General features: G+C 46.2%; 1 protein-coding gene across 1 annotated transcript in view; it reads left to right on the forward strand.

The window, feature by feature from the left end:
* LOC119459151 (BTB/POZ domain-containing protein 6-like) overlaps positions 1-25,010 on the forward strand; it is a 34,713-nt gene extending 9,703 nt beyond the window's left edge. Inside the window, exons 2-4 of the mRNA XM_049671184.1 lie at positions 3,413-3,471; positions 6,470-6,693; positions 24,309-25,010. Coding sequence (XP_049527141.1) covers positions 3,413-3,471; positions 6,470-6,693; positions 24,309-24,894 — 869 coding nt within the window. The 3' untranslated portion in view covers positions 24,895-25,010. The remainder of the gene's footprint in view (positions 1-3,412; positions 3,472-6,469; positions 6,694-24,308) is intronic.
* Positions 25,011-26,432: the final 1,422 nt, after the last annotated feature.

Genomic DNA, 26,432 nt, shown 5'->3' on the forward strand with positions numbered 1-26,432 from the left:
GATTCGCTGTAAATTACCAACCCAAACGGAAGCGCCCAGGAATGAAAGTGTGAAAGTAGCACCGGTTTCTTGAAATATGTCAGCGCGAAGCGACGAGAAAAAAGGGTGGGTTAGTGGGGGGGGGGTGAAAAAAATTTCGGGGGAGGTTTGAACCCCCCCAACCCCCCTGGCTACGCCACTGAATAGATCACACTCGATGACCGCACACAACCGCTGTCAAAACGCTGGAGTGAGCAAGCGCGCCAGCAGCAGGAAGCGAAGGCTCGTGCGGTCTGTCACTTCAACGGAACCTGAGCGGTGAAAGCACAGCGCACACAAAGGTAGGAGCCGTGTTGCGGATCGGTTTCACGATACGGTGCGCGCGACCGCCCGCACCCGCGCAAAGTACACGTACGCGGTTTCTCGCAGAGCAGAAGCCGCACCCCCTCCGTCCTGCGCTGCCTGCCCGCTTTCCTCCTTTCGCCTACGAGATTCCAGTTCCCCTTGCGCCCGGTTGCAAGATACGCGTTTAGTACCGCGGCTAAACATCGCCCAAGGTCGATCCGATAGGTCGCGAAGCTTCGGGCGAAAAGCGGTTCAGAACGAATTGTCACCGACATCAGCAAGGGTGGTTATGGGAGCAGCGATTGAAGCGCCACTATGTTTGGAGGGAACAAACGTTGGGAAAGAAAAAAGCGTTTTTTTTTAAATTAAAGCGGGAGACATTATATTCATTCAACGAAAATAAAATTTCTAATCAATTTTATATACGGATGGCGAGAAAAGAACAACTCTATTTTACTTGATCAGTATCTATAAATACCTTTTTTTCAGCGCCCACTGATAGCGGCGGGCGTTGACGCTGCTATGTCACTTGCAATGCAATGCAGCTCTTGAAGTGTGCAGAAAGGCGCGCTCGCAAAGTTCACCTGTTACAATACGCCCCCCTCACATGTCGTGTTGGTTTGCTTGTCGACGTTTGTCTGAATGTAGTGACGCGGGTAGTTTCATTGTTTCTTAACCTGTTTAGTCAATTGTAGTGAGTGGCGACCGCCAGATAATTGTTTACTTTAGTTGTTTTCGTGCGACAGCGCTGGCCGGCGGGCATGGCGTCCGACGAAAGGACGAGCACAATACGCCCAAAGCGTTCGTGGGCCTCCAAAGAAAGTGTATTCTGTGCAGGGATGCGATTTCGACACCCGTACGGCTGACCTTTTCCTGCATCGCTTTCCGCGGTGAAAGCTTGACACGCCCACCAAGTCAATGGCGGGGCATATAAATATACAGCTGTAATGGCAGGCATCGGAAAATAAATTTCGTGCCTTATCGAACCGAATGACGTCAGCACTGTTTTTAACGGATATGACGTCACATTATTTCTTCCGCCGGAAGTGTTTCCTCCTCACACAGATGGCGCTAAGCCCCATGAACCCCCGATGAACCGCCATGTTTTGAACGTATGGGCTTCTATGGAAGCTTCGCTACCATTTATATTTACCTTGCATCGCCTCCCCTCCCTCTCTTCCATCCCCCCCACGCCCTTTCGCATAAATGAAGACGTCGCGTTTGCTCCGCCGTGCGTTCGCTCTCCGTGAAAGCACACGTCCCTCGCGCGCTTTCACTACAGCATACGGCCGCGGCGACAATTTTATCGCCCTTGGACTTAATACGGAACCTCACGGCGACGACGACGTCGACGGTAGAAATCCATTTTGAGTGACCATATAATTGCTATGACAGTAAAAATAATCTGAGTAGCTCCAAGAGACGGCAAATAACATTACTGTGGTTCTGTCCAGCTACATCGCATTTGCATATTTTAAATCTTGGTGCATGTTAGTTGGGACGCCCTGTATATAAAATGCCCTGTACATATACGTATACCTCATTGTTACGACTAAAACGGCAAAGGGTATTAAGTGCTTCCCACGAGGCGGCCTCCTTCATCAGCGCCCGCCCAGTCGTTGATGCAGCCCTGGCGCCGAATGTTGACGGGTCAGCAAAGAAGCCTCCCTCAAGGTGACAACGACCACCTGATTCTGTATAAGAAGCGAAATTCTACGCTGGAATGATGAGCGGCAACTCAGCCAGCTGTGGAAGAAGACGATGACGACGAACGTGGGACCACGAGCGCGTGCCGAGCACGAGCACAACCCGTGGGGCGCCAAAGAGCCAGTTGCGGAAAAAGACGACGGCGCTGGAGCCAATGCTGATAGCGATAGTTTGCTGTACACGGGTGATTTCGCCTAGCGATATACGATTCCGCCTAGACATAAAGCTTTGCTTATAAAAAAACGAGAACGTCAAGTTGCCGTTCTGCGTATTGAATTTCACTTCTCGTCTTTCTTCGTAATGGGGAGGCCGCGTATAGTCCGGACTCCCGAGGAGCAACGCGCCAACGAAGAGCGACGACAGGAACAGAGACGAGAATGCAATCGTCGCCGGTGGGCGACAAACACCACCAATGAAGATCGTGCACAAAACGCCAAGCGCATGCGGGACGCCATGCAAGATGACCAACGTTGCAAGGCGCACAGCACGGTGATTTCTGCGCCACTTATGTGTCGGGTGGATGACCAACTTCGCTGGTCATCCGACTTCACAGGGTGGAATGGCTCATGATTTCATTCTTTCGCTCCTAACCCTGGACGTACTACCCATACTGTGTCGGGAGGATTCCTGGCCTAAACGCTACCCTGAGCCGCAACAATATATACACCTATATACATACTACCTTTAATGCTTCGTATATATATATATATATATATATATATATATATATATATATATAGGTAAATGAACTAAAGTCTGAGTACATGTTGAATGATTGTGTGATTGTGTCGGAAACTTTTATCACAGTCGAATAGCGCACAGGTCGGCAAAATGAACGGAAATCGCTTAGACTGACTCAAAAATATTTTTCTTTTGCTTTGTGCTCGCTGATACTGAGACTGTGACACATGGGTCGGTCTGAGTCTGAATGAGTCGAGCCATAAAGTAGCTTACTGACCAATGTAATCACGTGACTGCAGAAGTAATTGTATGACACGGGAAAAAAAAGCAGTGTACTGCAATACTCTAAACAAGGGAACTCACTCAGTAAAAATGGTTTTAGGCAATAACAAGGTCATTATACACATGAGGTTTATTGAGTGAGCACAAACAATTGTATTTCTGTGTTTTCTGTCTTTTGGAGCAAGATTTAAAAAAATGCTATGCAGATTAGTGTCCGTATGTGCGCGCTTTGGCTTCGCTATTTCATTTTCGTACATTTTTTAATTCTTTCTCGACATTCACCGCAGCTATTGTGTCACCTTGCTGCCTTCTTTTTATCTTACAGTAGATATCTTACAGTACATATAATGGAACGCCGTCTTCCCGCTAATTCCTGCACGCGGCATGTGCTGTAATGTGGTTTTCTTTTGATTTCCAGACTGCAATAGCTGTCGCGCCAGACTTCCAGAGGCGAAGGATTTGGAAATCCAACATGCCGTGAGTTCCACCATGCTAAAGACTGTCTGCCTTCATTGTTTTTGTGACTTTGTTTTTAGCAAATAACGCTTACGATCCTTAGGCTTTTAAAAACATTGTTGGCTGATATTAAGGCGGACGCAAACTGATCCTGTAACTGCAGTGGATCTTCAGGTTGGACTATGCAGTGTCTCGCGAACTCAGTGGAGCGCAGCGAATAGCACGTGTCAGCGAATCAGTGAAGAACTGGCTGCATGTTTGATGGGCCGAGAGGTCGGCTCTTCCACTGTGCTCCACTGAGCCATCTGTGAAGGCTTTACTCACTATGCGTCGCTCAGAGGGTGATCAGCGGCGGGAAATGGAACGCTTCTTCTGAGTGCATGTTCCGGTCGGCTGATGCTACCCATAGCTTTCGCTTCAACTGTTGGGAGTCAGCCTTTGAACACGTGCCGTTGCCTCTGATTGCGTGCCTCCTGTTCTCTTCTCGATAGCATACGACGCGCAGAGTCAAAACAGAAGTGCCTTGCTTTTCGCTTTCTCGGATAATTATTCTTCTGTGACACAGTGCTTTCGACAGAGAAAACGAAGTGTTAGTGATGGTCGATGATGCATATATGACGTTTGGGTGAGAATGAATACTAAATCACGGCACGTAAGCATTCATTGATGAAGATATGCCAGATTGCACGTTGCTTTTACGTTCTCGCAACAGCCGTTAACTCATACTGCTTCAGTACTTCAGTCGATCGAGAATGTTAGTCGCTATGATTCAGGTGCTTTATATAAAATTCGCGCTTAATCGATGCACTTAACTCGTCGGCAACGCATATTTACACATTCAGAGGGGTGCTCTCGTTCTATCACGAGACTGTACGCAGTCACCGATTGCGCCCAGGAAGCAATTCTTTGTGCCCGCAATCGGTGACTGCGCCCAGTTAGCAAGCAACAGTACCGCGACAACAACGAAGTGCCTAGCAAATTATGGCAATTGTGGAGTTAAAGTGACACAATTACAGATGACGTAAGGAATGCTCAGTAACCCTCATAAAGCACGACGAAGGCTCGTGAAAAAGCTGGAAGCGTAGCGCTGAAGACATACTTGGATATGGGTGTCGTAGTAACATAAAAAGTCGCAGTTCCAACCGAAAGGGGAAGTATCGATTGCGATAGCAAACTAGTAGACAGCTATACGAAGTAAGAATATTTGTTTTATCGGCCGTAGAAACTTGGACACATTCGCTTACTAACTGAATTAACAAGCGTGGTGTCAGCGCGCACAAGCAAACATGAAGAGATCACACTCAATGACCGCAGACAACCACTGTCAAAACGCTGGCAGCAAGCGCAGCCGCAGCAGCGAGCGAAGGTTCGTGCGGTCTATCACTTCAACGGAAACTGAGCGACGAATGCACAGCGCATACAAAGGTCAGAGCCGTGTGGAGATCGCTTTTAAGAGACGGTGCGGGCGACCGTTGCAGCCGGGCAAAGTACAAGTGCAGTTGTTGGCAGAGTAGAAGCTGCCCCCCTCCCTCCCACGCTGCCTTCCCGCTTTCCTCCTTTCGCGCTGGAGATTAAGTGGCCCGTACCCCTCGCCGCCGGTTGCAAGATACGCATTTGGTGCCGCAGCACAGCGTCGCCCCGCGTCCCTCCCTCCCATACCCCCATGGCCTTTCGCGCGATGGAAGTCGCCTTTGCTTGCCGCCGTGTGTTCGCTCTCCGTGATAGCGCGCGTCCCCCGCGCGCTTTCACTCGCGCATACGGTGCGCGGCGACGATTTGATTGCCCTTGGACATTATACGGAACCTCACGGCGACGCCGACGGCAGAAATCCGCTTGAAGTGTTCATATAATTGCTATCGCAATAAAAGCACGGTTTTACGCGCGCACAGGTAAACATGAACACATGTCGCGCGATGACCGCGGAAACTCACTGTCAAAACGCGGCAGTCAGGAAGCACGGCTCTTTAAATCGCAGATCTCTGAAGATGAGGCCCGCGGGCGCGCACTTTATCAACTTAGTAGATCTCTGTGAAGATACGGCGCCGTGCGGCCGCGCCCTAAGCAGCAGCCGCCGCAGTAGAACCCCCCCCCCCCCTCGCGTGCCTGACGCGCCACAGAAGACTGCGCGCTATCGCCCTTTCTCCCTCGCCCGCGCGAGATTGCGCCGCGATTGTCGGCTGACCCTCGCAATCTTTCACTCGCACATACAGCGTACGGCGCGAGGCGACGATGGTATCGTGTGGAACATTACGGCTAGGGAGACAACATTACGGCCCTAGCCGGTAGAAATGCGCTTTGCGTGTCAATTATATGTTACTCTTTGCGTAACAATATAATTGTACGTAGTACGAAAAATGTTAGACCTAACGTTAAGCGAGGAAGAGAGCGGTGTGAATGAGGGAGCAAACGGGCGATAGCCGATATTCTAATTGACATTAAGATAAAAAATGGAGCTGGGCAGGCCATGTATTGCGTAGGTTGGATGGACCATTAGAGTTACAGAATGGGTACCAAGACAAGGAAAGCGCAGTCGAGGACGGCAGAAAACTAGGTGGGGTGATGAAATGAGGAAATTTGCAGGCGCAAGTCTGAATCAGCTAGCGCAAGACAGGGGTAATTGGATATCGCAGAGAGAGGCCTTCGTCCGGCTGTGGACATAAATTTAGGCTGGTGATGATATCTTGGCCACTGCAGTTGCAGTGCACCCACCCCTGCAGTCTCTGACTCGAAGAGCAGTTTCTAGAAGGCTAGTGACATACCATCAGCTGCGAAAAAATAAACGACTTGCGCGTGTGTCATGCAAGTAACAACTGGGTTTAACGCGGTACATTGCATTCATTTCATGCAAGGCTGATCACGTCAGCAAATGACTGAACGAGCACGATTTCTCGAAGCGAGTGAAATACGACGATAGATACCTCCCATTCAGACAAGCCACTTATTCTGCGATCTGTGCTTTGTTGAACCCATTGCAAAATGTTGCTAACTCTCACACCTCCCAACTTCATTGCGAACGCAGTTCAGCATCGAGAATTTTCTGGACAGCGGTGAGTTCACAGATTTCGAGTTCCGGGTGAAGCTGGAGGACCATCCTGACATCCCCGAGCGGAGATTTCGTGTGCACAAGCTGTTCCTTGCCATGAGGAACGAGGTGTTCCATGCGATGTTCTTCGGAGATCTGGCTGAGAAATGCGAGGTGATCATCACGGATGTGCACCCAAACGGCTTCGACTTGCTGCTCAGGTGAGGTGACTGACCTATTGGGTTTGCTCAGCTACACGTTCAGTATGCGGTTGCATCGGCCTCATTTTGCTGGAGCAGGAAACTTAAAGGGGGAATGCTTTCTCGCAAGAATTTTGTTTCAGTGTGCTATAATAACACGTGTACGAGTGGTTATACAATATCCTCCCTTTAAGCCGCTGCGTTCCCTCAACATTTACATCGTGCAGCCATCGCTATATCCTGCCTCCTTTAAGCGGTGCTGTGTTTTTCAACTTCCGGTTGATAAGAGCCGAGTGCGTTACCGCGTCATTTCCTATGCAGTTTTTATCGTTAAGCCTGGACTACATCATAGTGTAACATCAAAGAGGAAACAGGCCAACCTAGACGCACTAAGGGTAAAAGCAGACCAATTCAGGCTGGTGCTTGCAAACAAATATGCTGTTTTAGAACAGGAAGATGAAGACAACATAGAGGTAATGAATGAAACCGTGACTAGGCTGATCTCAGAAGCAGCAATTGAGGTGGGAGGAAAGGAACCTAGGCAACCAGAAGGAAAGCTCACCCAAGTAATAAAGGACCTAATAAAGAAGGGGCAAAATATGAAAGCGTTAAACTCAAGAGATTAGATAGAATTCACCGAACTGTTGAAACTGATGAACACGAAGAGAGTAAGGGATATTCGAAATTATAACGTGGAAAAGATTGAGGAAGCAGCATGAAATCAGTGAGAAGAAAACTTTGCATAAGACAAGGCAAGATGTATCCACTGAAAGATAAGCAGGCTAATATCATGAGCAGTTTCGATGACATAGTAAACGCAGCGGAATAATTGTATACTGACCTGTACAGTGCCTAAAACAGCCAAGCTACTTTCATTCGAAGTAGTGATGAACAGGATACATAGGCTCCTTCTATAACTAGCAATGAAGTTAGAAGGGCCTGAAAAGACATGACCAGGGGAAAAGCTGCTGGAGAAGATGGAATAACAGTCGATTTATTCAAAGATGGAGGAGATATCATGCTTGAAAAGCTTGCGGCCCTTTATAAGCAATGCCTGACGACTTCAAGTGTACCAGAAAGCTGGAAGAACGCCAACATTATACTCACCCATAAGAAGGGAGACGTTAAAGAATTGAAGAATAATAGACTCATTAGCCTGCTTTCAGTATTGTATAAAGTATTCACCAAGATGACTTCCAATAGAGTCAGGGAAACACTTGACTTCAGCCAACCAAGAGAACAGGCTGGCTTCAGGAAGGGATATTCTATGATGGATCATATCCATGTCATAAATCAGGTAATAGGGAAATCTGCGGAGTACAATCAGCTTCTCTATATGGCTTTCATAGATTATGAAAAAAAAACATTTGATTCAGTAGAGATAGCAGCAGTCATAGAGGCATCCCTACTAAAAAATCCTATTTAAATTCAAACAGGGTTATACAGGTTTAAACGGGTTTTAACAGGGACCTGTTTGGCAACAAACAGGTGTAAACAGGACCCATTTACACACAAACGGGTCTGAACGGGGTCCTGTTTGGCTTGCAAATAGGTTTAAACAGGACCCCCCACGCACAAATCGGTCTAAACAGGGGCCCCGTTTAGCGAACAAACTGGTTCATACCGGGCACTGGCACCAAACAGGGGCCTATTTGGCCCACAGACAGGTTTAAACAGGAATCTCCGACACAGAAATGGGTCTAAACAGGGGACCCGTTTGGTAGTTAAACCAGTTAAACTGGCTCATACTGGTCCCACTGGCACCAAAAAGGTCTACACAGGGGCCTACTCGGCACAAAAACTGGTTAGAACGGGACCTTTGTAGTTGTCGTACTGGATGAAGTCATACCATGCAATTTAATGCTTGAACAGATTTACGGTAAAATTCGATTTGAAATTGGCACACACACGCGAGCGCTCTGCATCACCCCAACGACAGCCGCTTCGCGTCGGCGCCCGGCACCAGGGCACAAGCGACGGCGCCGTCAGAGAGGGGAAAAAAAGAAAATGGTAATATCAATAAAAAAATTAGCCGAAACGGGATTCGAACCCGCGTACCCTAGATCTCAAGGCAAATGTCGTGACCACTAGGCCACACAGCCCAGTGGTAATGTACACAAAAAAAAACCGAAACAAACTGTGTCGATGACACCACTCCAAATGTATCATTGATAGTGCGCAGAAAAGCCTTGGAACATTCGCAAACCAAACACAGCCGCAAATCAAGCCGATTTCCCGGTCCTGACAGATCGATACGTCTGCTCCGCAGATTGCTGTCCTCGCTGTTGAAAGGAACATGGCTGGAACACGCCGTATAAGACGCATAATATCGAAATACTGCCACAGAACACCCATACAAACTACCACATACAACGCCGTCACGATACATGCGGTCACCAAAGGGCCGAAAGTGGGCGAAAGCACCAAAGCATGGTCGCTTTCGGTGCACCCAGGAGGCGCTGCCACTGCCCCAGGGGCATGACCGGTAAAATTGCAGATATTATTTTCCCATCTTCTGCTGTTGCTCCCTGTTGCTGTGCGTGCGCGCTGCATTGAGGCAGGTCGATGTGGATGTTTAGCCGTGTGTACGCTTTGCCGAGAGAGAATGTCGTGCCCTGTGTGTGCTTTGATGATCACTTAGCCCCTGGGACCGCATAACGTAGCTCGCAGTATCTTTCGTGTGGTTCGCCGATGTCGATTATCGTACCTATGGCCCGCTCGCGCTTTCTTTGTTCCCGGCTCATGGAAAAGCCTCTGATAATATCGCATCGGATCACAGTGCACGGAAGAATTTGTTGAGGTATTACGTGCTGTAGTTCATCCGCAATTCAACAGTGTTTATGTCGGAAGGATCGTCGTGCAGTCGACGCCGGGACCTGACATGAAGGAGCGTTTGCCGACTACGCCTAGAAAGGTAAGTCCGGCGCATGTGCGCAGTTTTGTAGTCAGTGGTTCGTGAAGTGTGAATTGTTATACGGATCACGAGATGATATTAAAGCGACCACAATGATAAATGTGTTTTTTCGAATGTTTGTTGTTCATGTCGCAGTGCACATTTAGCGAACAGTTTCACGAAAAATCTCCTGAAACTTATTGGACGTTGCCAGGAGCGTTATCATGTATTTGCTTTCTGCTATAACGTATACTAGCCCCGGTGATTGTTTGACCTGAATGGTAAAGAAAGAATTCAACCAGGAAAGTTATTGCTAGTGTACATAATTTCTGTATAGGTATTTCTAGAAGTACAGCCTTCCGCATTTGTAACTATATTGCGCGAGCGTCGATCATGGGTCATTTTAGCGCCTTCGACGGCGATACTTAGCGAGACCGACAAAAGTAAGCAGACGCGCATAAAGAACTCTCCAGCCCAAGCGTCATCTGCTAAGCTGCTCTTCTCAGGTCGACGCACGCCCATTTCATAGTATGCTGGTGCGATATAGTTAACAATGCGGGAGGCTGTACGTCAGCTAACGGCTGCGCGAGATGGTACTAGATTGTTGTGTCTGACGCATGGCCAGATTTTAGCTTGTATGCGAATTCTCCTACATATAGTGTCGCCAGACAGGCTGTATTTCTTGTGTTGGGTGTCCTGTGTGTTTGCGTGTGTTTGTAAATGTTTGATTATTTCACAGAAACTGGAGATTACAACAGCAGTGTTTTTTTTCATCGAATTTTTTTTTCTGCTGAAAAATAGGGCGTTTGTTCTTGTAATTTCCAGTGCATTGTCCTTCGAGACAATGCTTTGTTCCACCGCATAAAGAAATTCGATTTTGCAACACTTCATGTGCTAAGGAATTTTCTTCGTAGTACAATTCACATTTCACTTACTACAGATGTGCGTTTGTGTGAAGCTTTTGATAGTAGATTTATGTTTGCTGCAGTTTCATTTCATGTTAAATAACCGCCCGTGATGTAACAATCAGATGTTTGCACAACCAGATGCAGCTTCGGGTAGTTGGTTGTATGAGACTTTTCAGAATGTAACATGATCTTGTTAACTCGCAAGCTTGCAGTTTCAGCAGGGATTACAGTAAATTGAACATTTATTATTGTTTAGGGATGTCAAGATTTCGTGAACCAGAGGCATCTCTACACCGCATAAGAACCTAAGACATTTCTGCAGCCGGAACAGCACGGCAAAGCATCTGATCTGCATGCTGTGACAAGGTGTGTACAAAACGGTCCCTGCCACTTACACAAGCTGTAGGTTTTGTTGGTATAATTCATACCTGTCAACTCTCCTGAATTTTTCGTGAAGATCTCTAACAAGTATACCAGAGGTGGCACTTGCTTTAGGCCAGTTTGTTCAGATAAATTCCTTAAACAGGCTAAATCGGCACCAGCAAGAACACTGAAAATGCGCTCTGTGATATAAAACAGTGTTGTCAGCTCTGGTGTTTCAAGTTCGCTGCTGCTTTGTGTGCCATATCTCAAGTTAAATAGTGGTTAATTATGTGTGTATCAATGCAACAGTGTGGGTGCTGAGAGGAAGCTTTAAAAAAACGTGTGCCATCTCGCCAATAAAATATTTTTGTCTGCAGAATTTTTACAAAATATAAACTTCACAGGTTGCCATGTATGACATAATGTACCGCACTGTTGCTATGAATATGCCATATTCATAATTTGCAGTTTCGGTCTACTTGAATCGCATATTTTGAATCTGGCCTACCTTCAGTTTAATCAATTCATTTAAGTAGTCTCTGAGTTACATGTAATTGGAGGCTATTGTAGAAATGCATGATGTGCTCCCTACTGACTGCAATGTGGCAATTTTTTTAGGGACCATCTTGTGAGGCACACATATCCTTTCATGTCTTGCTATGATTTGCCCAACAAAAGCAGCAGGGCTTTGGTTACCTTTGTTATTACGCATTCTTGTAGACTTCCGTTTCTCTCTCTTCTAACATACGTGCATGTGCAAATTCTGTGTTCCTAATTATATTTCCGTAAGTTGTCCTAATTGTGTATTACCTTTTAAAAAAATTGGGGGGGAGCGGGGTTATTGATTCCCATAATACTAGAGAGAACGGGACCTCAGAACAAAAGGCCACAAAAGGTGGCTTAAAGTGTTCGAAGCTCAGTATCTAACATTCTGTCTCCTAAAGCACTATCAGTATGAAACTGTTTCTAATTGCTTTGTTTTTATAAGCTAGCTGCCTGATTTGCAGCCACATTGTGAGAGAGTATGTTTTTTTCTTCTTTTGTTTGAGTTCTTTTGTTGAATGTTCTTTTTAGTTCAGAAATTTTTTCCTACCACCTCACGCGATACTCCCAGTGGAGCCTATGAGGTATGTTTATAAATAAATAAGTAAATTCCTGAGGCATGCAACAAATCATGCAAATCAGTCCCTAAAAAGTCATAACGAGGATCTATTATTTTCAGCAGCTACCTCAGTCATACTTGCTCACTGGCACACTGACAAAAACCATTGCAGCATTAAAGCACTACTCTAAACATTTCCCTTTCAACATTTTTAACTCTCATATGCTGTCTTCTCCAAATCGTGTTGAGTGCATCTGGAATGTTTCGGCAATTGTTACCTCAACCATTATGCAAAGCAATAATGCAAAGGTTCAGCTTGTTGACTGTTGCTTATTCATATCTAGCCTGATCTGTGGAGTTGACTGTATGCTTTCTTTTTTTTGCATACCTGCCATGGTTGCTTAGTGGCTATGGCGTTGAGCTTCTAAGCACGAGGTCTCGGGATGAAATCGTGGCCATGGTGGCTGCCTTTCCAAGGGGGTGAAATGCGAAAGCACCTATGTACTTGGATTTAGGCGCACGTTAAAAAATCCGAGGTGGTCCAAATTATTCCGGAGTCCCTCACTACGGCGTGCTTCATGATCAGACTGTGGTTCTGGCATGTAAAACCCCATAATCTAATTTAATTTTTTACACAAAACTAAGGTGACTTTTAATGATGCCACCTTTTTCAGATTACTGCATAACCACATGTTTGTCGAAATAATTGAACAAATGTCATCAGTCTTCTGTAAAAGCGAACTTGTGTTGTACAGCAGCTCAAATAAGCCATTTTCAGTGCAATAGCAGGCTTAGGATGTTGCCAGAAAATTGTGTCGCATAAGGATGTGCTGCATCGGAAGGCACGTTTGTTGCTCATTGTAGCATTATTTCGTCTCTATGTTCCTTTCAATAGTATTCACTGTGCACACATACTAAAGAGATAAGGAACAGGCAGATGGAGCATCCACAGTGCACACATACCAAGGAAGTCACGGTCAGACAGAGAGCAATAGAGGACAGCACGCTTTCACTCTCTGTCTGTCACTTATATTCCTCACATGTGTTCATTGTGAGCACCACCAAAATGAACAGTTACCGACTTGCCCAAGCTTCAACTCTTGTGCTTGGTGTTTTTTGTCTACAAAATGCTCATAAGCAAGTCATAGTGGTGGTGATTTTCGCATGTATGGAAAAGGCTTATTCAATTCCAGAACAGCTTCATTTGTTCTAGGCATAGTAATGAAGTTGCCAGTGTTTATTTTAAAGGCTGAATTGGATAGGAAACCATTGTGGTATTCCTAATGGCACCCTTCTGCATTAAGTTTGTGCAGTTGCTTGAAGCTTGTACTATGTTGATGAAAATAGGGTTGAAGCTATAGAAGCATGTTTGTCAAAATGTAGTGAATGCTTCCCGGTAGAAATCCGGAGTTATGCTTCTTGGGACACTTATTGGTTAGCCTTAATGGGTAATGCGATTAGCCTTATCGATGCTATAATGTTGCAGGGTCTGCAGGATGGCCAGCGTTACAAAAACATTAACATCATTGTGAGAATACATGTTCTGCAATAATATTAGGATTGCCCCCCCCCCCCAAGTGACAACGCTTGCTTACACTATACCTGGGATAAACCAGGTTTAATTTACTCAGCCAGACAGCCATCCGTGCATGAGGGGGAGGGGGGGGGCAGCAAAAAGGGGCTTTTGAGTAATCTTCTTCAAGTAGATGGCTCATACATCAGATCTTTCTTACTGTGCATGCTATGTTGCTCAAAGTCAACTTAGCTATGGGTACAATGTCTGCATTTTATTATTGTTTATGCCTAATGAAGGTTGCTTTGTTCACAGTGTCACTTTCTATATTGTTTCTCTTATGGCACTAAGCTCACTTGTTTTAATGCTGCTATAGGTATGGCTGGGCCTGGAGATGAAGTGTAAGCAGACCATGCTATGCTGTGGATTGGTGCCAATCTTCACATCCGAGTTGTTCCCACGACAGTCAAGCACCACTGTAATTTGCTTCATTGGCAAGGTAATATAATATGGTGAGCTTGCACCTCAATATTGGTATTGAAAAATATGTTAAGTAAAAGACACAAGAGTTGGCCTTTATGACAGATACCACTCATGTTCCTTTTTTAAAGAGCTCTTTTAGCACTGTTCTTTATGGGCACCTTTTCAGAGGATGCTTATACTCCTTTATTGCAAACTGCCGTGGAGCTAGTTTATGTGTTAAACTAGCACTCTTTCACCAAGAAAAAGTCCAGTTTTTACTCAAACAGTGATGTGGTGCAAAGGATGAAAGGGGTGGAATAGATCAACCTGAATGCATGTTGTTGACACAAATACAAAAAGGGCGCATGGCATGGCTAGTACAATTTGTTTTACAGTGATAATAAGCAGTCTCAATGTCTAATAATTTTATTGATGGAGAGCTAACACACTGGTTCCCCATCATTTTAATAAGGAAAGCTTCACATATCTCTGAAGCACTCTGGTCCTTATATTTTGCCACAATCAAGTGGTTTTTAAATATGGGTGTACTTGCACTGAGAGCAGTGCACTACTAATGCCAACTGACCCACACATCAAGTTTGCATGGTCACGCAGCCTGTCATTTATACATTTGGCTTGTTTTGTGCAAAGGTCTGAACTTCAACACTGCAGGATACTTCAAGATATCCTGGCAAGAGTAACCTGCACTGTGGAACATGCGTTCAGTCAGCTCCTTTTGAAGTAAAAGAAAAGGTCCACGTATGTAGCTGCCATGGCGTAACCCTGGAATCTCTGTTTCTGCTCCGCAACTTGAGCTTTTTTTTTCAGTGACCACAATTTCATTATTATGAAACGGAATGCATTAACAGGTTCAAACTCAGGGTAATGTTTTATCTGCATGACTTTGTGGAGAAAAACTGATGAAAGGTGGCGCAATGCGACTATTGAACCTGTCCAGGGGACAGGGATGTCAAGAAGTTTTAAATCTATTTGCATAGGCTAACAATCGCAAGGCAAACTGCTGCATTGTGTGAAAAAGTACCATGCACTTCTTACTTCAAGGAATAGTGCCAATCTTTTTCAGCTGTAGTTAGCACCATGTATGTACACTGCATGTATAATTTGAGTTAAATGTAAGGAAGGTATTGCAGAATAGGCCATTTAAAAGTAATGGCCATAATTTTGGCATTAGTAGATCTTTGCTCAGACCATCTGACAATTTCTTGAAAGTATGAATTTTTGTTTATGTAGCTGCTGTCAGCATATTCTATATTAGCATTTGGTCTTATGCATATACTGTTTGCTCTAAAAAAATTAAATTCTTGAGTTTCACATGCTAAAATCACGATATGATTATGAGGCATGCTGTAGTAGGGGACTCCGGATTATCCCTTGAACCCTTGTTAACTCAAACTCTGACATCTCCACATATCAGTTAAGTCAAAAATTTTTTCGTGGCTCAGTATCGGCTTTATGTATATTTGACCTCTTATCTAGCAATGCTTCTGTGCTGTGCTCCGGATATCTCGAAATCTTGACTGCAACACTGTAGGGGAAATGTTATCACCCAAAGGTTTCCATACGTTGTACGCAGCTGCGATATCTCCAAAAGTTGCAAGATCGCAAGCTTGTAGCAAATTTTGCTTCATTCTACGCCACTCTTGTCATCCATTGTTCACGGCCGGCAGAGATCTCATTGGTAATCTGGGCAGAATTTTTCTCTGACCCCTGACAAATTGCAATGAGCATGATAAGGTACTGCCTCCTGCTTTTTAACTATATTACATGAGAACACTATAATATGGTTGTGCATCATCCTGAACGGGACATCTCATTAGACGACTCTTGCACAGGATAGTGCTTGGTGCACCTGAGAGTACTTCTACATGTCTCGCTGATTATTGCGCATTATAGGTGCTAAAATGATGCGTGATGGACGCTCGCACGATATGGCTAAAAATGCGGGAGGCTGTACACCTGAGCACCACAACATGCATGCTCATGTGTATGCATAGATTTATCAGCTTGCTTATTTCCTGTGCTCTGTGTTTCTGTGTGGATCTGTGCGCTAGGCCGTACTGCGTCCTGCACCGAATGTTTGGTATGTTATTGGTATTTTCTTCATTAATAAGTTCAGGGCCACGATCTTGTAGCAATGCATTGTCTGATGCCATTTCTGATCGTGCTGTATCTGTAGCAATGCATTGCTACAGATACAGCACCAGGCCATGATCTTGTAGCAATGCATTGCTACAAGATCATGGCCCCGAACTTGTTAATGAAGAAAATACCAATAACATACCAAACATTCGGCGCAGCCCGTGGCATGGCCTAGCACGCAGGTCCACACAGAAACACAGAGCATGGGAAATAAGCAAGCTGACAACTATATGCATACACATGAACATGCATGTTTTGGAGGCCAGGTGTACAGCCTCCCCCCTTTCTAGCTATATCGCGCGAGCGTCCATCGCGCGTCATTTTAGTGCCTTTAAGGGACAATAATCAGAGAGACAGGAAGAAGTACTCAGGTGCACCAAGCACCCTCCTGTGCAAGAGTCGTCTAAGGTGATGTTCCCTTCAGGATGACGCACGACCATATTATAGTGTTCTTGTGCAATATAGTTAAAAAGCAGGAGGCGGTACCTTCTCATGCTCATTGCACTTTGTCAGGGGTCAGAGGAACACTCTGTCTGGATTACCAATGAGATCATGGCGTAGAATGAAGCAGAATTTACTACAAACACCATTATAAAATGTTCCATCAAGCCAGCAACCAACTAGCCCATCTAAGTCTCTTAATTATCAATATGGGATAAACCAGCCAAACACGGTGGATGCTAAATCCACTATTCCACTACGGTATTTACTTTGCTGCTAGAACGGTAGCTTCCGAGTAATTTATTAGCTTGACGTGTCCATGCTGCTTTTTAAATGTGCATTTTATGCTTGTACTACTTCTGTTGCTTCAATACTATTGTTAATCGAATAAGTTGTCTTTTTGATTATAACACTTGTTTCAGTGGCCCGCTGCTAATTGTGACAGTTTATTCTACCGCAGTAATGCATGTTCCTTAGAATCGTAGCCAAATTGCCTGAAACCAGTTACCTTTGAATGAGATTTGTTAGTATCTCCTATGTTCTGAATGCTTACCCATTCTTATCTGTGTGAACATAACTGCTTTTGCCTTTGTGTGAACCTGTTGCTTAAGTGAAAAGAATTTGTTGGCTTCTCTTTACTTTTTCAGGTGCCCTGCAAGCTCTCACCAAAGCAACACATTCCACTGGTTTTCTGTCAGAGTACCATTAGGATTTCGAATAAACTATGCTTGTCAGATGTGCGACATGCCCCGTCTTAAAATTGGAGCGCTTCAGTATTAATGTTTGAATGGGTGTACATAAAAACATACGTAAAGTATACTTATGTCTTTCTTTTACAAGTCCTCTTCACCCGACGTTTTTCCAACTTAAAATTACGCTTTGCTGTACATTTGTTTTATGCACAAACCATGACAGCAACACAACACTGCAGTGAGATGAGTACAAATGATAAAGCATGCAGTACACCTGCAAGAATTACATTTGCATACTTGTAGTACATATGAAAATGAGCTACCGATCTTTTTCAGGTTGCATACTCTTATTGGTCATACATGTCAAGCGCACTCATAGGCCACACAAAAATCGGTCAAGGCTGATCTAAAATCCATAAGTGCACCAAATAGATTTAAAGAGTGACTTATGTTAAGTGACATCGGACCAGTCTAACAGAACCTCGCCCAAATAGGGAAATAAATAGGTTCGAACCGGGGTAAACAGGACTGGGTTAAATAGGACAGGACTGAACAGGGCCAAACGGAAGTGGACTAAACGGGGACAAACTGGTCTGGGCTAAACGGGTTCAAACGGGGACAAACAGGTCTGGACTAAATAGGTTCAAACGGGGTCCCGTTCCATAATCCTATTTGATGAAACCCGTTTGAAATCAAATAGGATTTTTTAGTAGGGATTGCATAATCAAGGAGTGCAGGAAGCATACGTGGATATCTTGTCAAATAACTACAAGGATTGCACAGCAACCTTGGTTCTCCACAAGAAAAGCAGAAAGATGCCTATCAAGAAAGGGCAAAGAGACACAATCTCTCCAATGCTATTCACTGCATGCTTCTCTTAGACTGGGAAGGCTTAGGAGTTAGCATGAACGGCGAATATCTACGCTACCTTCGGTTTGCAGATGACGTTTTCCTATTCAGCAACAATGGGGACGAATTACAGCAAATGATTAAGGACCTTAATCGAGAAAGTGTAAGAATTGGGTTGAAGATGAATATGCAGAAGACAAAGATAATGTTCAATAGCCTGGCAAGGGAACAAGAATTCAGGATCGCCAGTCAGCCTCTAGAGTCTGTAAAGGAGTACGTTTATCTAGGTCAATTACTCACAGGGGACCCTGATCACGAGAAAAATTTACAGAAGAATAAAATTGGGTTGGAGCGCATACGGCAGGCATTACCAAATCCTGACTGGGAGCTTACGACTGTCGTTGAAAAGAAAAGTGTACAATCATTGCATTCTACCGGTGCTAACATATGGGGCAGAAACTTGGAAGTTAACAAAGAAGCTCGAGAACAAGTTAAGGACCGCAACAAAGAGCGATGGAACGAAAAATCTTAGGACTAACGTTAAGAGACAGGAAGAGAGCGGTGTGGATCAGAGAACAAACGGGGATAGCCGATATTCTAGTTGACATTAAGCGGAAGAAATGGAGCTGGGAGGCCATGTAATGCGTAGGATGGACAACCGGTGGTCCATTAGAGTTACAGAATGGATACCAAGAGAAAGGAAGCGCAGTCGAGGACGGCAGAAAAGTAGTTGGTGTGATGAAATTAGGAAATTGGCAGGTTCAAGTTGGAATGAGCTAGCGCTAGACAGGGGTAATTGAAGATCACAGGGAGAGGCCTTCGTCTTGCAGTGGACATATATATAGGCTGATGATGATGATGACACCATAGTGTACTAGGAAATAAGGTAGTGTGTTCAGGGAGCACTCACGGCTGAAGTACTTGATGCTGAAAGCCAGGAGATGGCGCTCCGAGCCGGGCATGGGTTGTTGCATCATGCACCGCTTCCGATGCGGCGCTTTGCATACATCGCGCTTATGAATCTGTTTTTAATCGCTAACACGTCAATGCTAACACGTCCCTGCTTCGATGGCATCCTGGCAGAGCCAGGATCCGTTAGAGAGTTTCTTGGAAATGCACAGAGAAGAACTGTGGAATGCGCATGCAATTCTTACAATTACGTGTCATGCATGAAAAAATGTATCAATGAAAAACCTACTCCTTGGTATGCACATATAACTCAAACAATACATGAATCTTATGTTGAGAGACTGGCTACTTCATTTCTAAAAATCGCAGGATCAAGAATGTACTACATATAGCAAACGCAAATAATTATAATATATTATTTACCTAGTGACTCAATATTAATGTAATATGAGTAATGCAAACCAACAGTACAATTATTTTTAATGAAATATTTAATAATAGTAAGTTCGAATCAGTGTTGCACGGAACGGCGTTCCTGGAACTAGTTTTTTGGGAGGAACGGAGGGACGCCACCGTTCCATTAAGAATCCGTGGAACTGTAACGGTATCTGGTTAGGTTTACGATGGAACTGCAGAGGGAACGGCGTTCCTTCTGTAAACGTTCCACGGCATTGAACAGACGCACGCATGTACGCAGCACATCATGTAGGGCGGATGGGCGACCGCGTGAGCCGCAAAGAACTACCGCTTACCTGTCACATGACTATGGTGCATTTTTTCCCCTTAGTTCTCCGCTATATTTTTTATGACTGGACTTCAAGATTCTCACCTGACCCTCCCTCCTATAGACCATAAACATAAGGACAGAGTTGGCTGCGGTGACCAAACCAGCCAGCGCAGATGTTTTCACCTTGTCCGCGCCCGAAGATTTCTTCTCGTTCGGGCACCCAACCCTTCCAGCCGAGGAACAGGATGAGCTGTCGCGGTACCTGCTGGTACCAGTTGACTATCCATTGTCACCGATGAAGAACTTGGAGGGACTGAACCACTGAACCAACTTTTCCTCAAGTGCAGCTCGGCAGTGACATCAAACGCTTCGGTGGATCGGCTCTTCAACATTGCCAACGAAGTGCTGAAGAAGAAACGGGTTCGTCTGTCGGACACCAACGTCGAGATGCAACTCTTGCTGAGTTCAAACAAGGGACTTTACTAAGTTGCGATAATGTATAGTCGACATTTCTCTTCCGCTCATGCTGCAATATTGAATCAGCATTCATTAAACTCCTTGTATTGTTCCTTTCGATGTGGTTTCTTGTGCAAGAAATTTAATTATTTTGACGCATGTGAGTAACTTTCTATTTGCACATCTGAAGCGCAATATCCTGACTGCACATGTCAGGATATTGCGCTTCATATCCTGACTGCAAGGTGCCATAATGTTGCACCTGTAACAGACGAGCACCAAAGTTGTGCCTGGGGTATGTTCGGTGCTCACAAATTGGTCTAGGAGCGTTCCTTTGGATTCTTTTTATCTCCAGCCAATCTCCTGTCACCGATGTTCAAATTCTTAAAGTATACGTAGTTCCATGTGACTTTTAAACTGCTCACTTTATTTCGCCTCAGCAGTATCCGACACGATATTTCAATAAAAAAAAACTGTCAGCCCTTCCACAGGGGTGGAGATGGAAGACCAGCGAAGCTGTACTATGGTGGGAATTATGTACTTCTAATTATGACTATTAAAATTTTATGGTGTAATTGATTATTTGAAGTATTAAAGAATGAGAAATATTTATGATCCGGTGGTTTTCATTTATTTAGTGACGACAGGGACAATGGCCTTATGGTCGCTACTGTACACCGCCATAGGGAGTAGGGCAAAGGTTGGCACATTCTAAATAAACACGTCACCAACCCCGCGCGCGTTCGGTGCGAACGCGGGCAAAACGCCGCCGCCGTGGACAACAGTTCTGCGTGTTATTTGTGTGACCGCACACAACCGCTGTCAAAACGCTGGCGTGAGCGAACCCGCCAGCAGCGGCGAGCGGTCGATCATGCGGTCTATTGCTTCAACGGAAACAGCGGCGAAAGCACAGCGCATACAACGGTAGGAGCCGTGTTGCAGATCGCTTTCAATATACGGTGCGCGCGACCGCCCGGCGCCGCACAAGTACAAGTTGCTCGCAGAGCAGCAGCCGCAACACCTCCCTCCCGCGCTGCCTTCCAGCTGTCCTCCTTTCGCGTGGGAGATTGAGTCGCCAGTTCCCCTTGTGACCGGTCGCAAGATACGCATTTGGTGCCGCTGGTAAACGTCGCCTCCCCTCCCTCACTCCCGTCCCCCCACGACCTTTCGCGCGATGGAAGAGGTCGCGTTTTCTCTCCGCCGTGCGTTCGCTCTCCATGAAAGCGCGCGTCCTTCGCGCGCTTTCGCTCGCACATACAGCATACGGCCAATGATAGTTTTTTAGATGCGAAGCATCTTATGCTCGGGGCTATGTCACTCCCTCCCTACCTCCCTCCATCCACCCATCCAACCGCTGTGCGTCCACACCCCTACTGCGCATGCGCATCCTCCTCGCCCTCCTCTCCTTGTCTCCTCTCCTCTCGGCATTCCTCCTCTCCTCTCCGGATTGCGCAACGAATGGCAACACCTGCGGCTCCGCGCGCGATAATGCGAAGCAGCTTAGGTTAGAGACGAGACGCTAGACGCCCCAGAGGCACCGGCAACAGTCACCAGCGCCGCGCGCATTCGGTGCGAACGCGGGCAAAACGCCGACGGCGTCGACAACAGTCCTGCGCGTTGCTGGTGCTGCTGCATGTCCAAGTTTATACAGCTGATAAAACTACTTTGAGTCGACCCCATGGCTGCTTCGCATACTACTCAGGGTTCCCCTACGGGAAGATGGTGTAATTTTTTTCTACATCCGGACGCAACCATCGAAGATTGAGCCCTTAACAGCTTCGCTGTAAAATCAAATGTAACGGTAATGTAACGGCACGTTCCAATGCTTGAAGTGTAACTGGAACGCGTTCCATTTGCATTAAAGGAACTTGTAACGGGAACTCGTTTCAATATTGGGAAGCTCGTACCTGTTTTTGAGGAACGTGTACAACAGTGTTTCTAATTATTTAAAGTTATTCAATAATGACGTAATTAATTAAACGCATTCAGCTCTTTATATAGCGGGGACAACCGCTTTGTGTAATTCAAACTGGAATACCTCAGGGCAAATCAAGCCTTCATTTTAAACGATGCGTCGTTTGCACTACATAGACTACAAAACATTATGCCTGGCTCTGCTATCGCAAACAACAGAGACCAGCGGAGCAGGGGAAAGCATAGTAATGTAGTGGCAAACCTCGCACTTAGTCCAACTTTGGCTGGTCTTCTTCGCCTACGCGAACTCTCGGCTTCCCTCAATCTAAACTCGGGATGTTCTCATCTGCGACGCTTGGTTTCAGCTTCCCGAGCTCTCGCTTCAGTCTTTCGGAAGCGACGAGTGCCCAGTTCTCTGGTCGAAACCTGCCGAGCCGCCGCCAGAGGCATCGGCTGCAGTCACGGACACCGGGCGTGTTTGGCGCGAACGCGGGCTTAACGCGGTCGGCGTCGGCAGCAGCTCCACGCGTCCCACTATCACATGCCTTCACTCCTCCTCTTCCCCACGCATCCGCTATGCTGCGCGATGCTATTTTTATACTCTGCTTTCACTCTCACCAAGCTCTCTCTCCCCAGCTCGGTGAAGCTATCGCGCAGCTGGTGTGGGGTATGGCGTTTTGCGTTTACGCCACGAAATTTGCCGACCAACGAGAGGTATACAGCTTCGCTGTAAGAAATACAAAAAAAAAAAATCTTGCGTGTCCCAGGAAACATAGACTATTCTATTTAAGCAAAACAGCTTAGAAGGTAAGAGGATTGGAGCAACGGCATTCTGTCAGCAGTCGTCTTCGGTAATTAACAGGAATACTTTTCTGCTATTCCTAATTACCATAGTTGCAGAAATGAATTACAAAAATTAAGAATTACTAGTCTAAATGCAAGGTTGAATGCCAAACTGCACTTCGCATTTGCAAACATCACAATCGTTTTGCGCCTGTGACATGTTTAGGCATTTTTTTGGCGTTTCAAAGGTTGGAGTGCGATGCATGAAATAGAGGTGAAGTGGGTGCGCGCGCGAAAGCAGTTCTGTCTAGAGGGCGGCTTCAACAACTAAAACAACTAAAGACGTACCATCAGTCCAATTTTAAAATATGCAAGTGCCACGTAGCTTCCCAAAACGATGGTAACGTTGTTAGTCCGAATTAATCAACTTGGCAAACATAACTTATTGAAAAGGGTCGATGAGAAAATTGTAGAACAACATGGAAACTTTGCGATCCAGTTTTGTATTACTAAATAAGTCGTACATAAATGTGTTTTTCCAAGCATCAAAGAAACCTGCAAACACAGGAAAAACTGCTGCGCCACTGGCCGCACGCGCCACTTTGTGCGTTTTGGCGGGCTTCTCATCCTTGTGAAAAAGTCGTAGTTTCGCCCGAAAGTCGAAGCATCAATTGCGATAGCAGATTAGTAGACAGCCATACGAAGTAAGGATTTTAGTTTTATCGGCCGTGTAATCTTGCAAACATTCGCTTACTAACGAAATTAACAGGCACGTGGTCACGCGCACACGGGTAGACATGGACACATCTCGCTCGATGACAACGGAAACTCGCTGTCAAAACGCTGGAGTGAGGAAGCGCGGCGGCAGCCGTGAGCGAATTTACCTTCGTGCTGTCTCTCGCTTCAATGCGAACTAAACGCCGAAAGCGCAGCGCATGCGAAGCTACCGGCACAGGGCGTACTGTGTCCACATCGCAGATCGCTTTCAGGGTACGGCGCCCGCGCGGCCGCACTGTAAGCAACAGCCCTCCACTGGGGTAGCCCCGCCCCCCCCCCCCCTCCGCCCGCTTCGCCCGTCACAGAAAACGGCGTGCTTCCGCCCCGCCTTCATCCCGCGCGCGCGCGAGATTTAGCCGGGACTATCGGCTGACCCTAAGAAGCTTTCCTTTGCACGTAGAGCGTCCATGCGCGGCGACGATGTTATCGTGTTTGGACTTTCTACGGAACATCACGGCGACGGAAGTAATGCGCTTGAAGTGTCCGTTTATTGATATCGCAATACACTTTTATGTACCACGTATTGAGCAATACAAATCTGGGCGGAAGTTTTTCATGTTGCTGTAAAATTTCTCATCGACACTTCATGTAATTATAATATTTGAGAAGTTTCTTAATTAATTCAGACTACTTGTGTGATTGGGCAGTCTGTCTACATCTTTCTGCTCGTTCTTTCCATCCACCCAGGTACCTGTACTCCGGCAAGCCGAAGATGAAGAGCATCGACGACGCGCTGCACGCAAGGTTCGCGGCCAAGAAGTACCTGGTTCAGGGTCTTGTAGACGCTTGCAGCCTGTATATTGCGAAAAACCTAAAGCCTGACCGGCTGTGCTCGTTCATCGACTACTACATGCAGAGCCGCGAGCCAGAAATGGATGCCATCGCGGAAACGCTCCTGACGTCATCCAATGCCCCGGCCATCCTCACCTCGAAGGAATTTAACGCCGCCCTCGAAGGAACCGTTCGATATATCGTGGATAGGATCAGGAAGGTGTCTGAGGACAGCGTGACCAGAGCCGTCTTCGGCTGGGCCCAGGAACAGTGTGTCAAGAGCCTGCAGTCGGAGAGCCCGCTCGAAGTGAAGGCGCTTATGCGCACTTTTTTCCCCAAGTTGCGATTCTTGACCATGACAGCTGAAGAGTTTGTGGTGGGACCTGGTTCCTGGGGTTTGCTGGAAGACGCCGAGAACCTCGCGTTACTGCGCAATATCGTAAAGATGGGATCTCAACCACTGCCCGAAGGATTTTGCGGCACCACCAACGACCGGTTCTAGTTATAAAACAAGAACGTTCGCGTCACAAGGAACGTGCAAGGGCGGTTGAACTCACCGTGGTCAATTTTGTATGGTTAGATTTAGTGACAGTGGGTAGGAACCCAGTGGCAAAAACATTGTGCAATTAAGAACTTTTGCCTTGAGAAGTGCAATGTGTATTTTAATAAACATTGCGAAATTCCGAGATTGCAGTGTCCTCTCATTCAGTATGTGTGAACATTTGGAATCGTATAGTCAGCGTGTTATAATTATCGCGGTGCTGGCAACCTGCAGCAATATTCAGATGGATCGTTAGCACGAAGCGATAAGATGAAAGGCATGTTGTACGTTGTTTTTGCTTTAACATTCTCGAGCAAAAGGTATAACCTAACCGCAAGCACGGTTTTATGGTATCACGGGCTGATAAGAGTCTGCCAGATTACTAGCAGTTGTATTATTTTTGGTACCCCCTTTTGCTTCGGGTGCGTTGTAAAGGAAAGTAATTACATGAGAGAAACGAAGCATAATGTATATGGTACATATATTGTCGCGATGCACAAAGCTCAGGAGCTTTATTATACAAGCACCGCGGCGTACTCGGGAGAAGGAACCAGAGAGGCGCCAACAACAAGAACCTCTTCTTCTTCTCTAGATGCCTTCCGGAATCTCGAGCAGCCCGGTCGTCGTCTTTGTCGGCGCCAGGGTGCACTTGAGCACGAATACCGACGCGGCATTACCCTCCCTCCAGAGCGAGCATCGTCCCGATGCTGATCAGATCGTGGCGGAAAGACTCGTAGTTGATAGCTTGGCGGTGTCCACTTCACTCTGAATGATAAGACTTCATGCGCACTACGTGCACTACCTCAGGCACATGTTGACGGCGTTTCGAGCAGCAGGAACCATCACCAACCACCTCGTAGGTCACGTCGCTAATACGGCGTAGAACCTTGTATGGTCCGAAGAACCGGCGTAGAAGTTACTCCGAGAGCCCTCGGCGTCGGACGGGAGACCAAATCCAGACTCTTTCCCCAGGCGTATAAGCGGCAAATTGGTGGCGGAGATTGTAGCGTCGTGCGTTGCGTTCTTGCTGACTAGTTATCCTGACGCGGGCGAGCTGTCGTGCTTCCTCGGCGCGTTCAGTGAAATCTGCGGCATCTGCATCTGAACCATTGCAGTCATGAGGCAGCATAGCGTCAAGCATTGTAGTGACTTCTCGACCATAGACCAGAGCGAACGGCGTCATTTTCGTTGTTTCTTGGCGTGCCGTATTGTATGCGAATGTGACGTATGGTAAGATTGTGTCCCAGTTCTTGTGCTCCACGTCGACATACATGCAAAGCATGTCTGCGATGGTCTTGTTGAGGCGCTCGGTAAGCCCATTTGTTTGTGGATGATAGGCCGTCATCTTCCTATGGGCTGTGCCACTCAGCGTGAGCACAATTCGCAGACGCTCAGCTGTGAATGCGGCTCCTTTGTCGGTTATGATGATCGCTGGAGCACCGTGTCTGAGGAAAATGTTCTCGATAAAGAATCGTGCTGCTTCAGCTGCAGTGCCGCTC

Source organism: Dermacentor silvarum, chromosome 7, assembly GCF_013339745.2.
Source record: "Dermacentor silvarum isolate Dsil-2018 chromosome 7, BIME_Dsil_1.4, whole genome shotgun sequence".
In the NCBI taxonomy this organism is placed as follows: Eukaryota; Metazoa; Arthropoda; class Arachnida; order Ixodida; family Ixodidae; genus Dermacentor; species Dermacentor silvarum.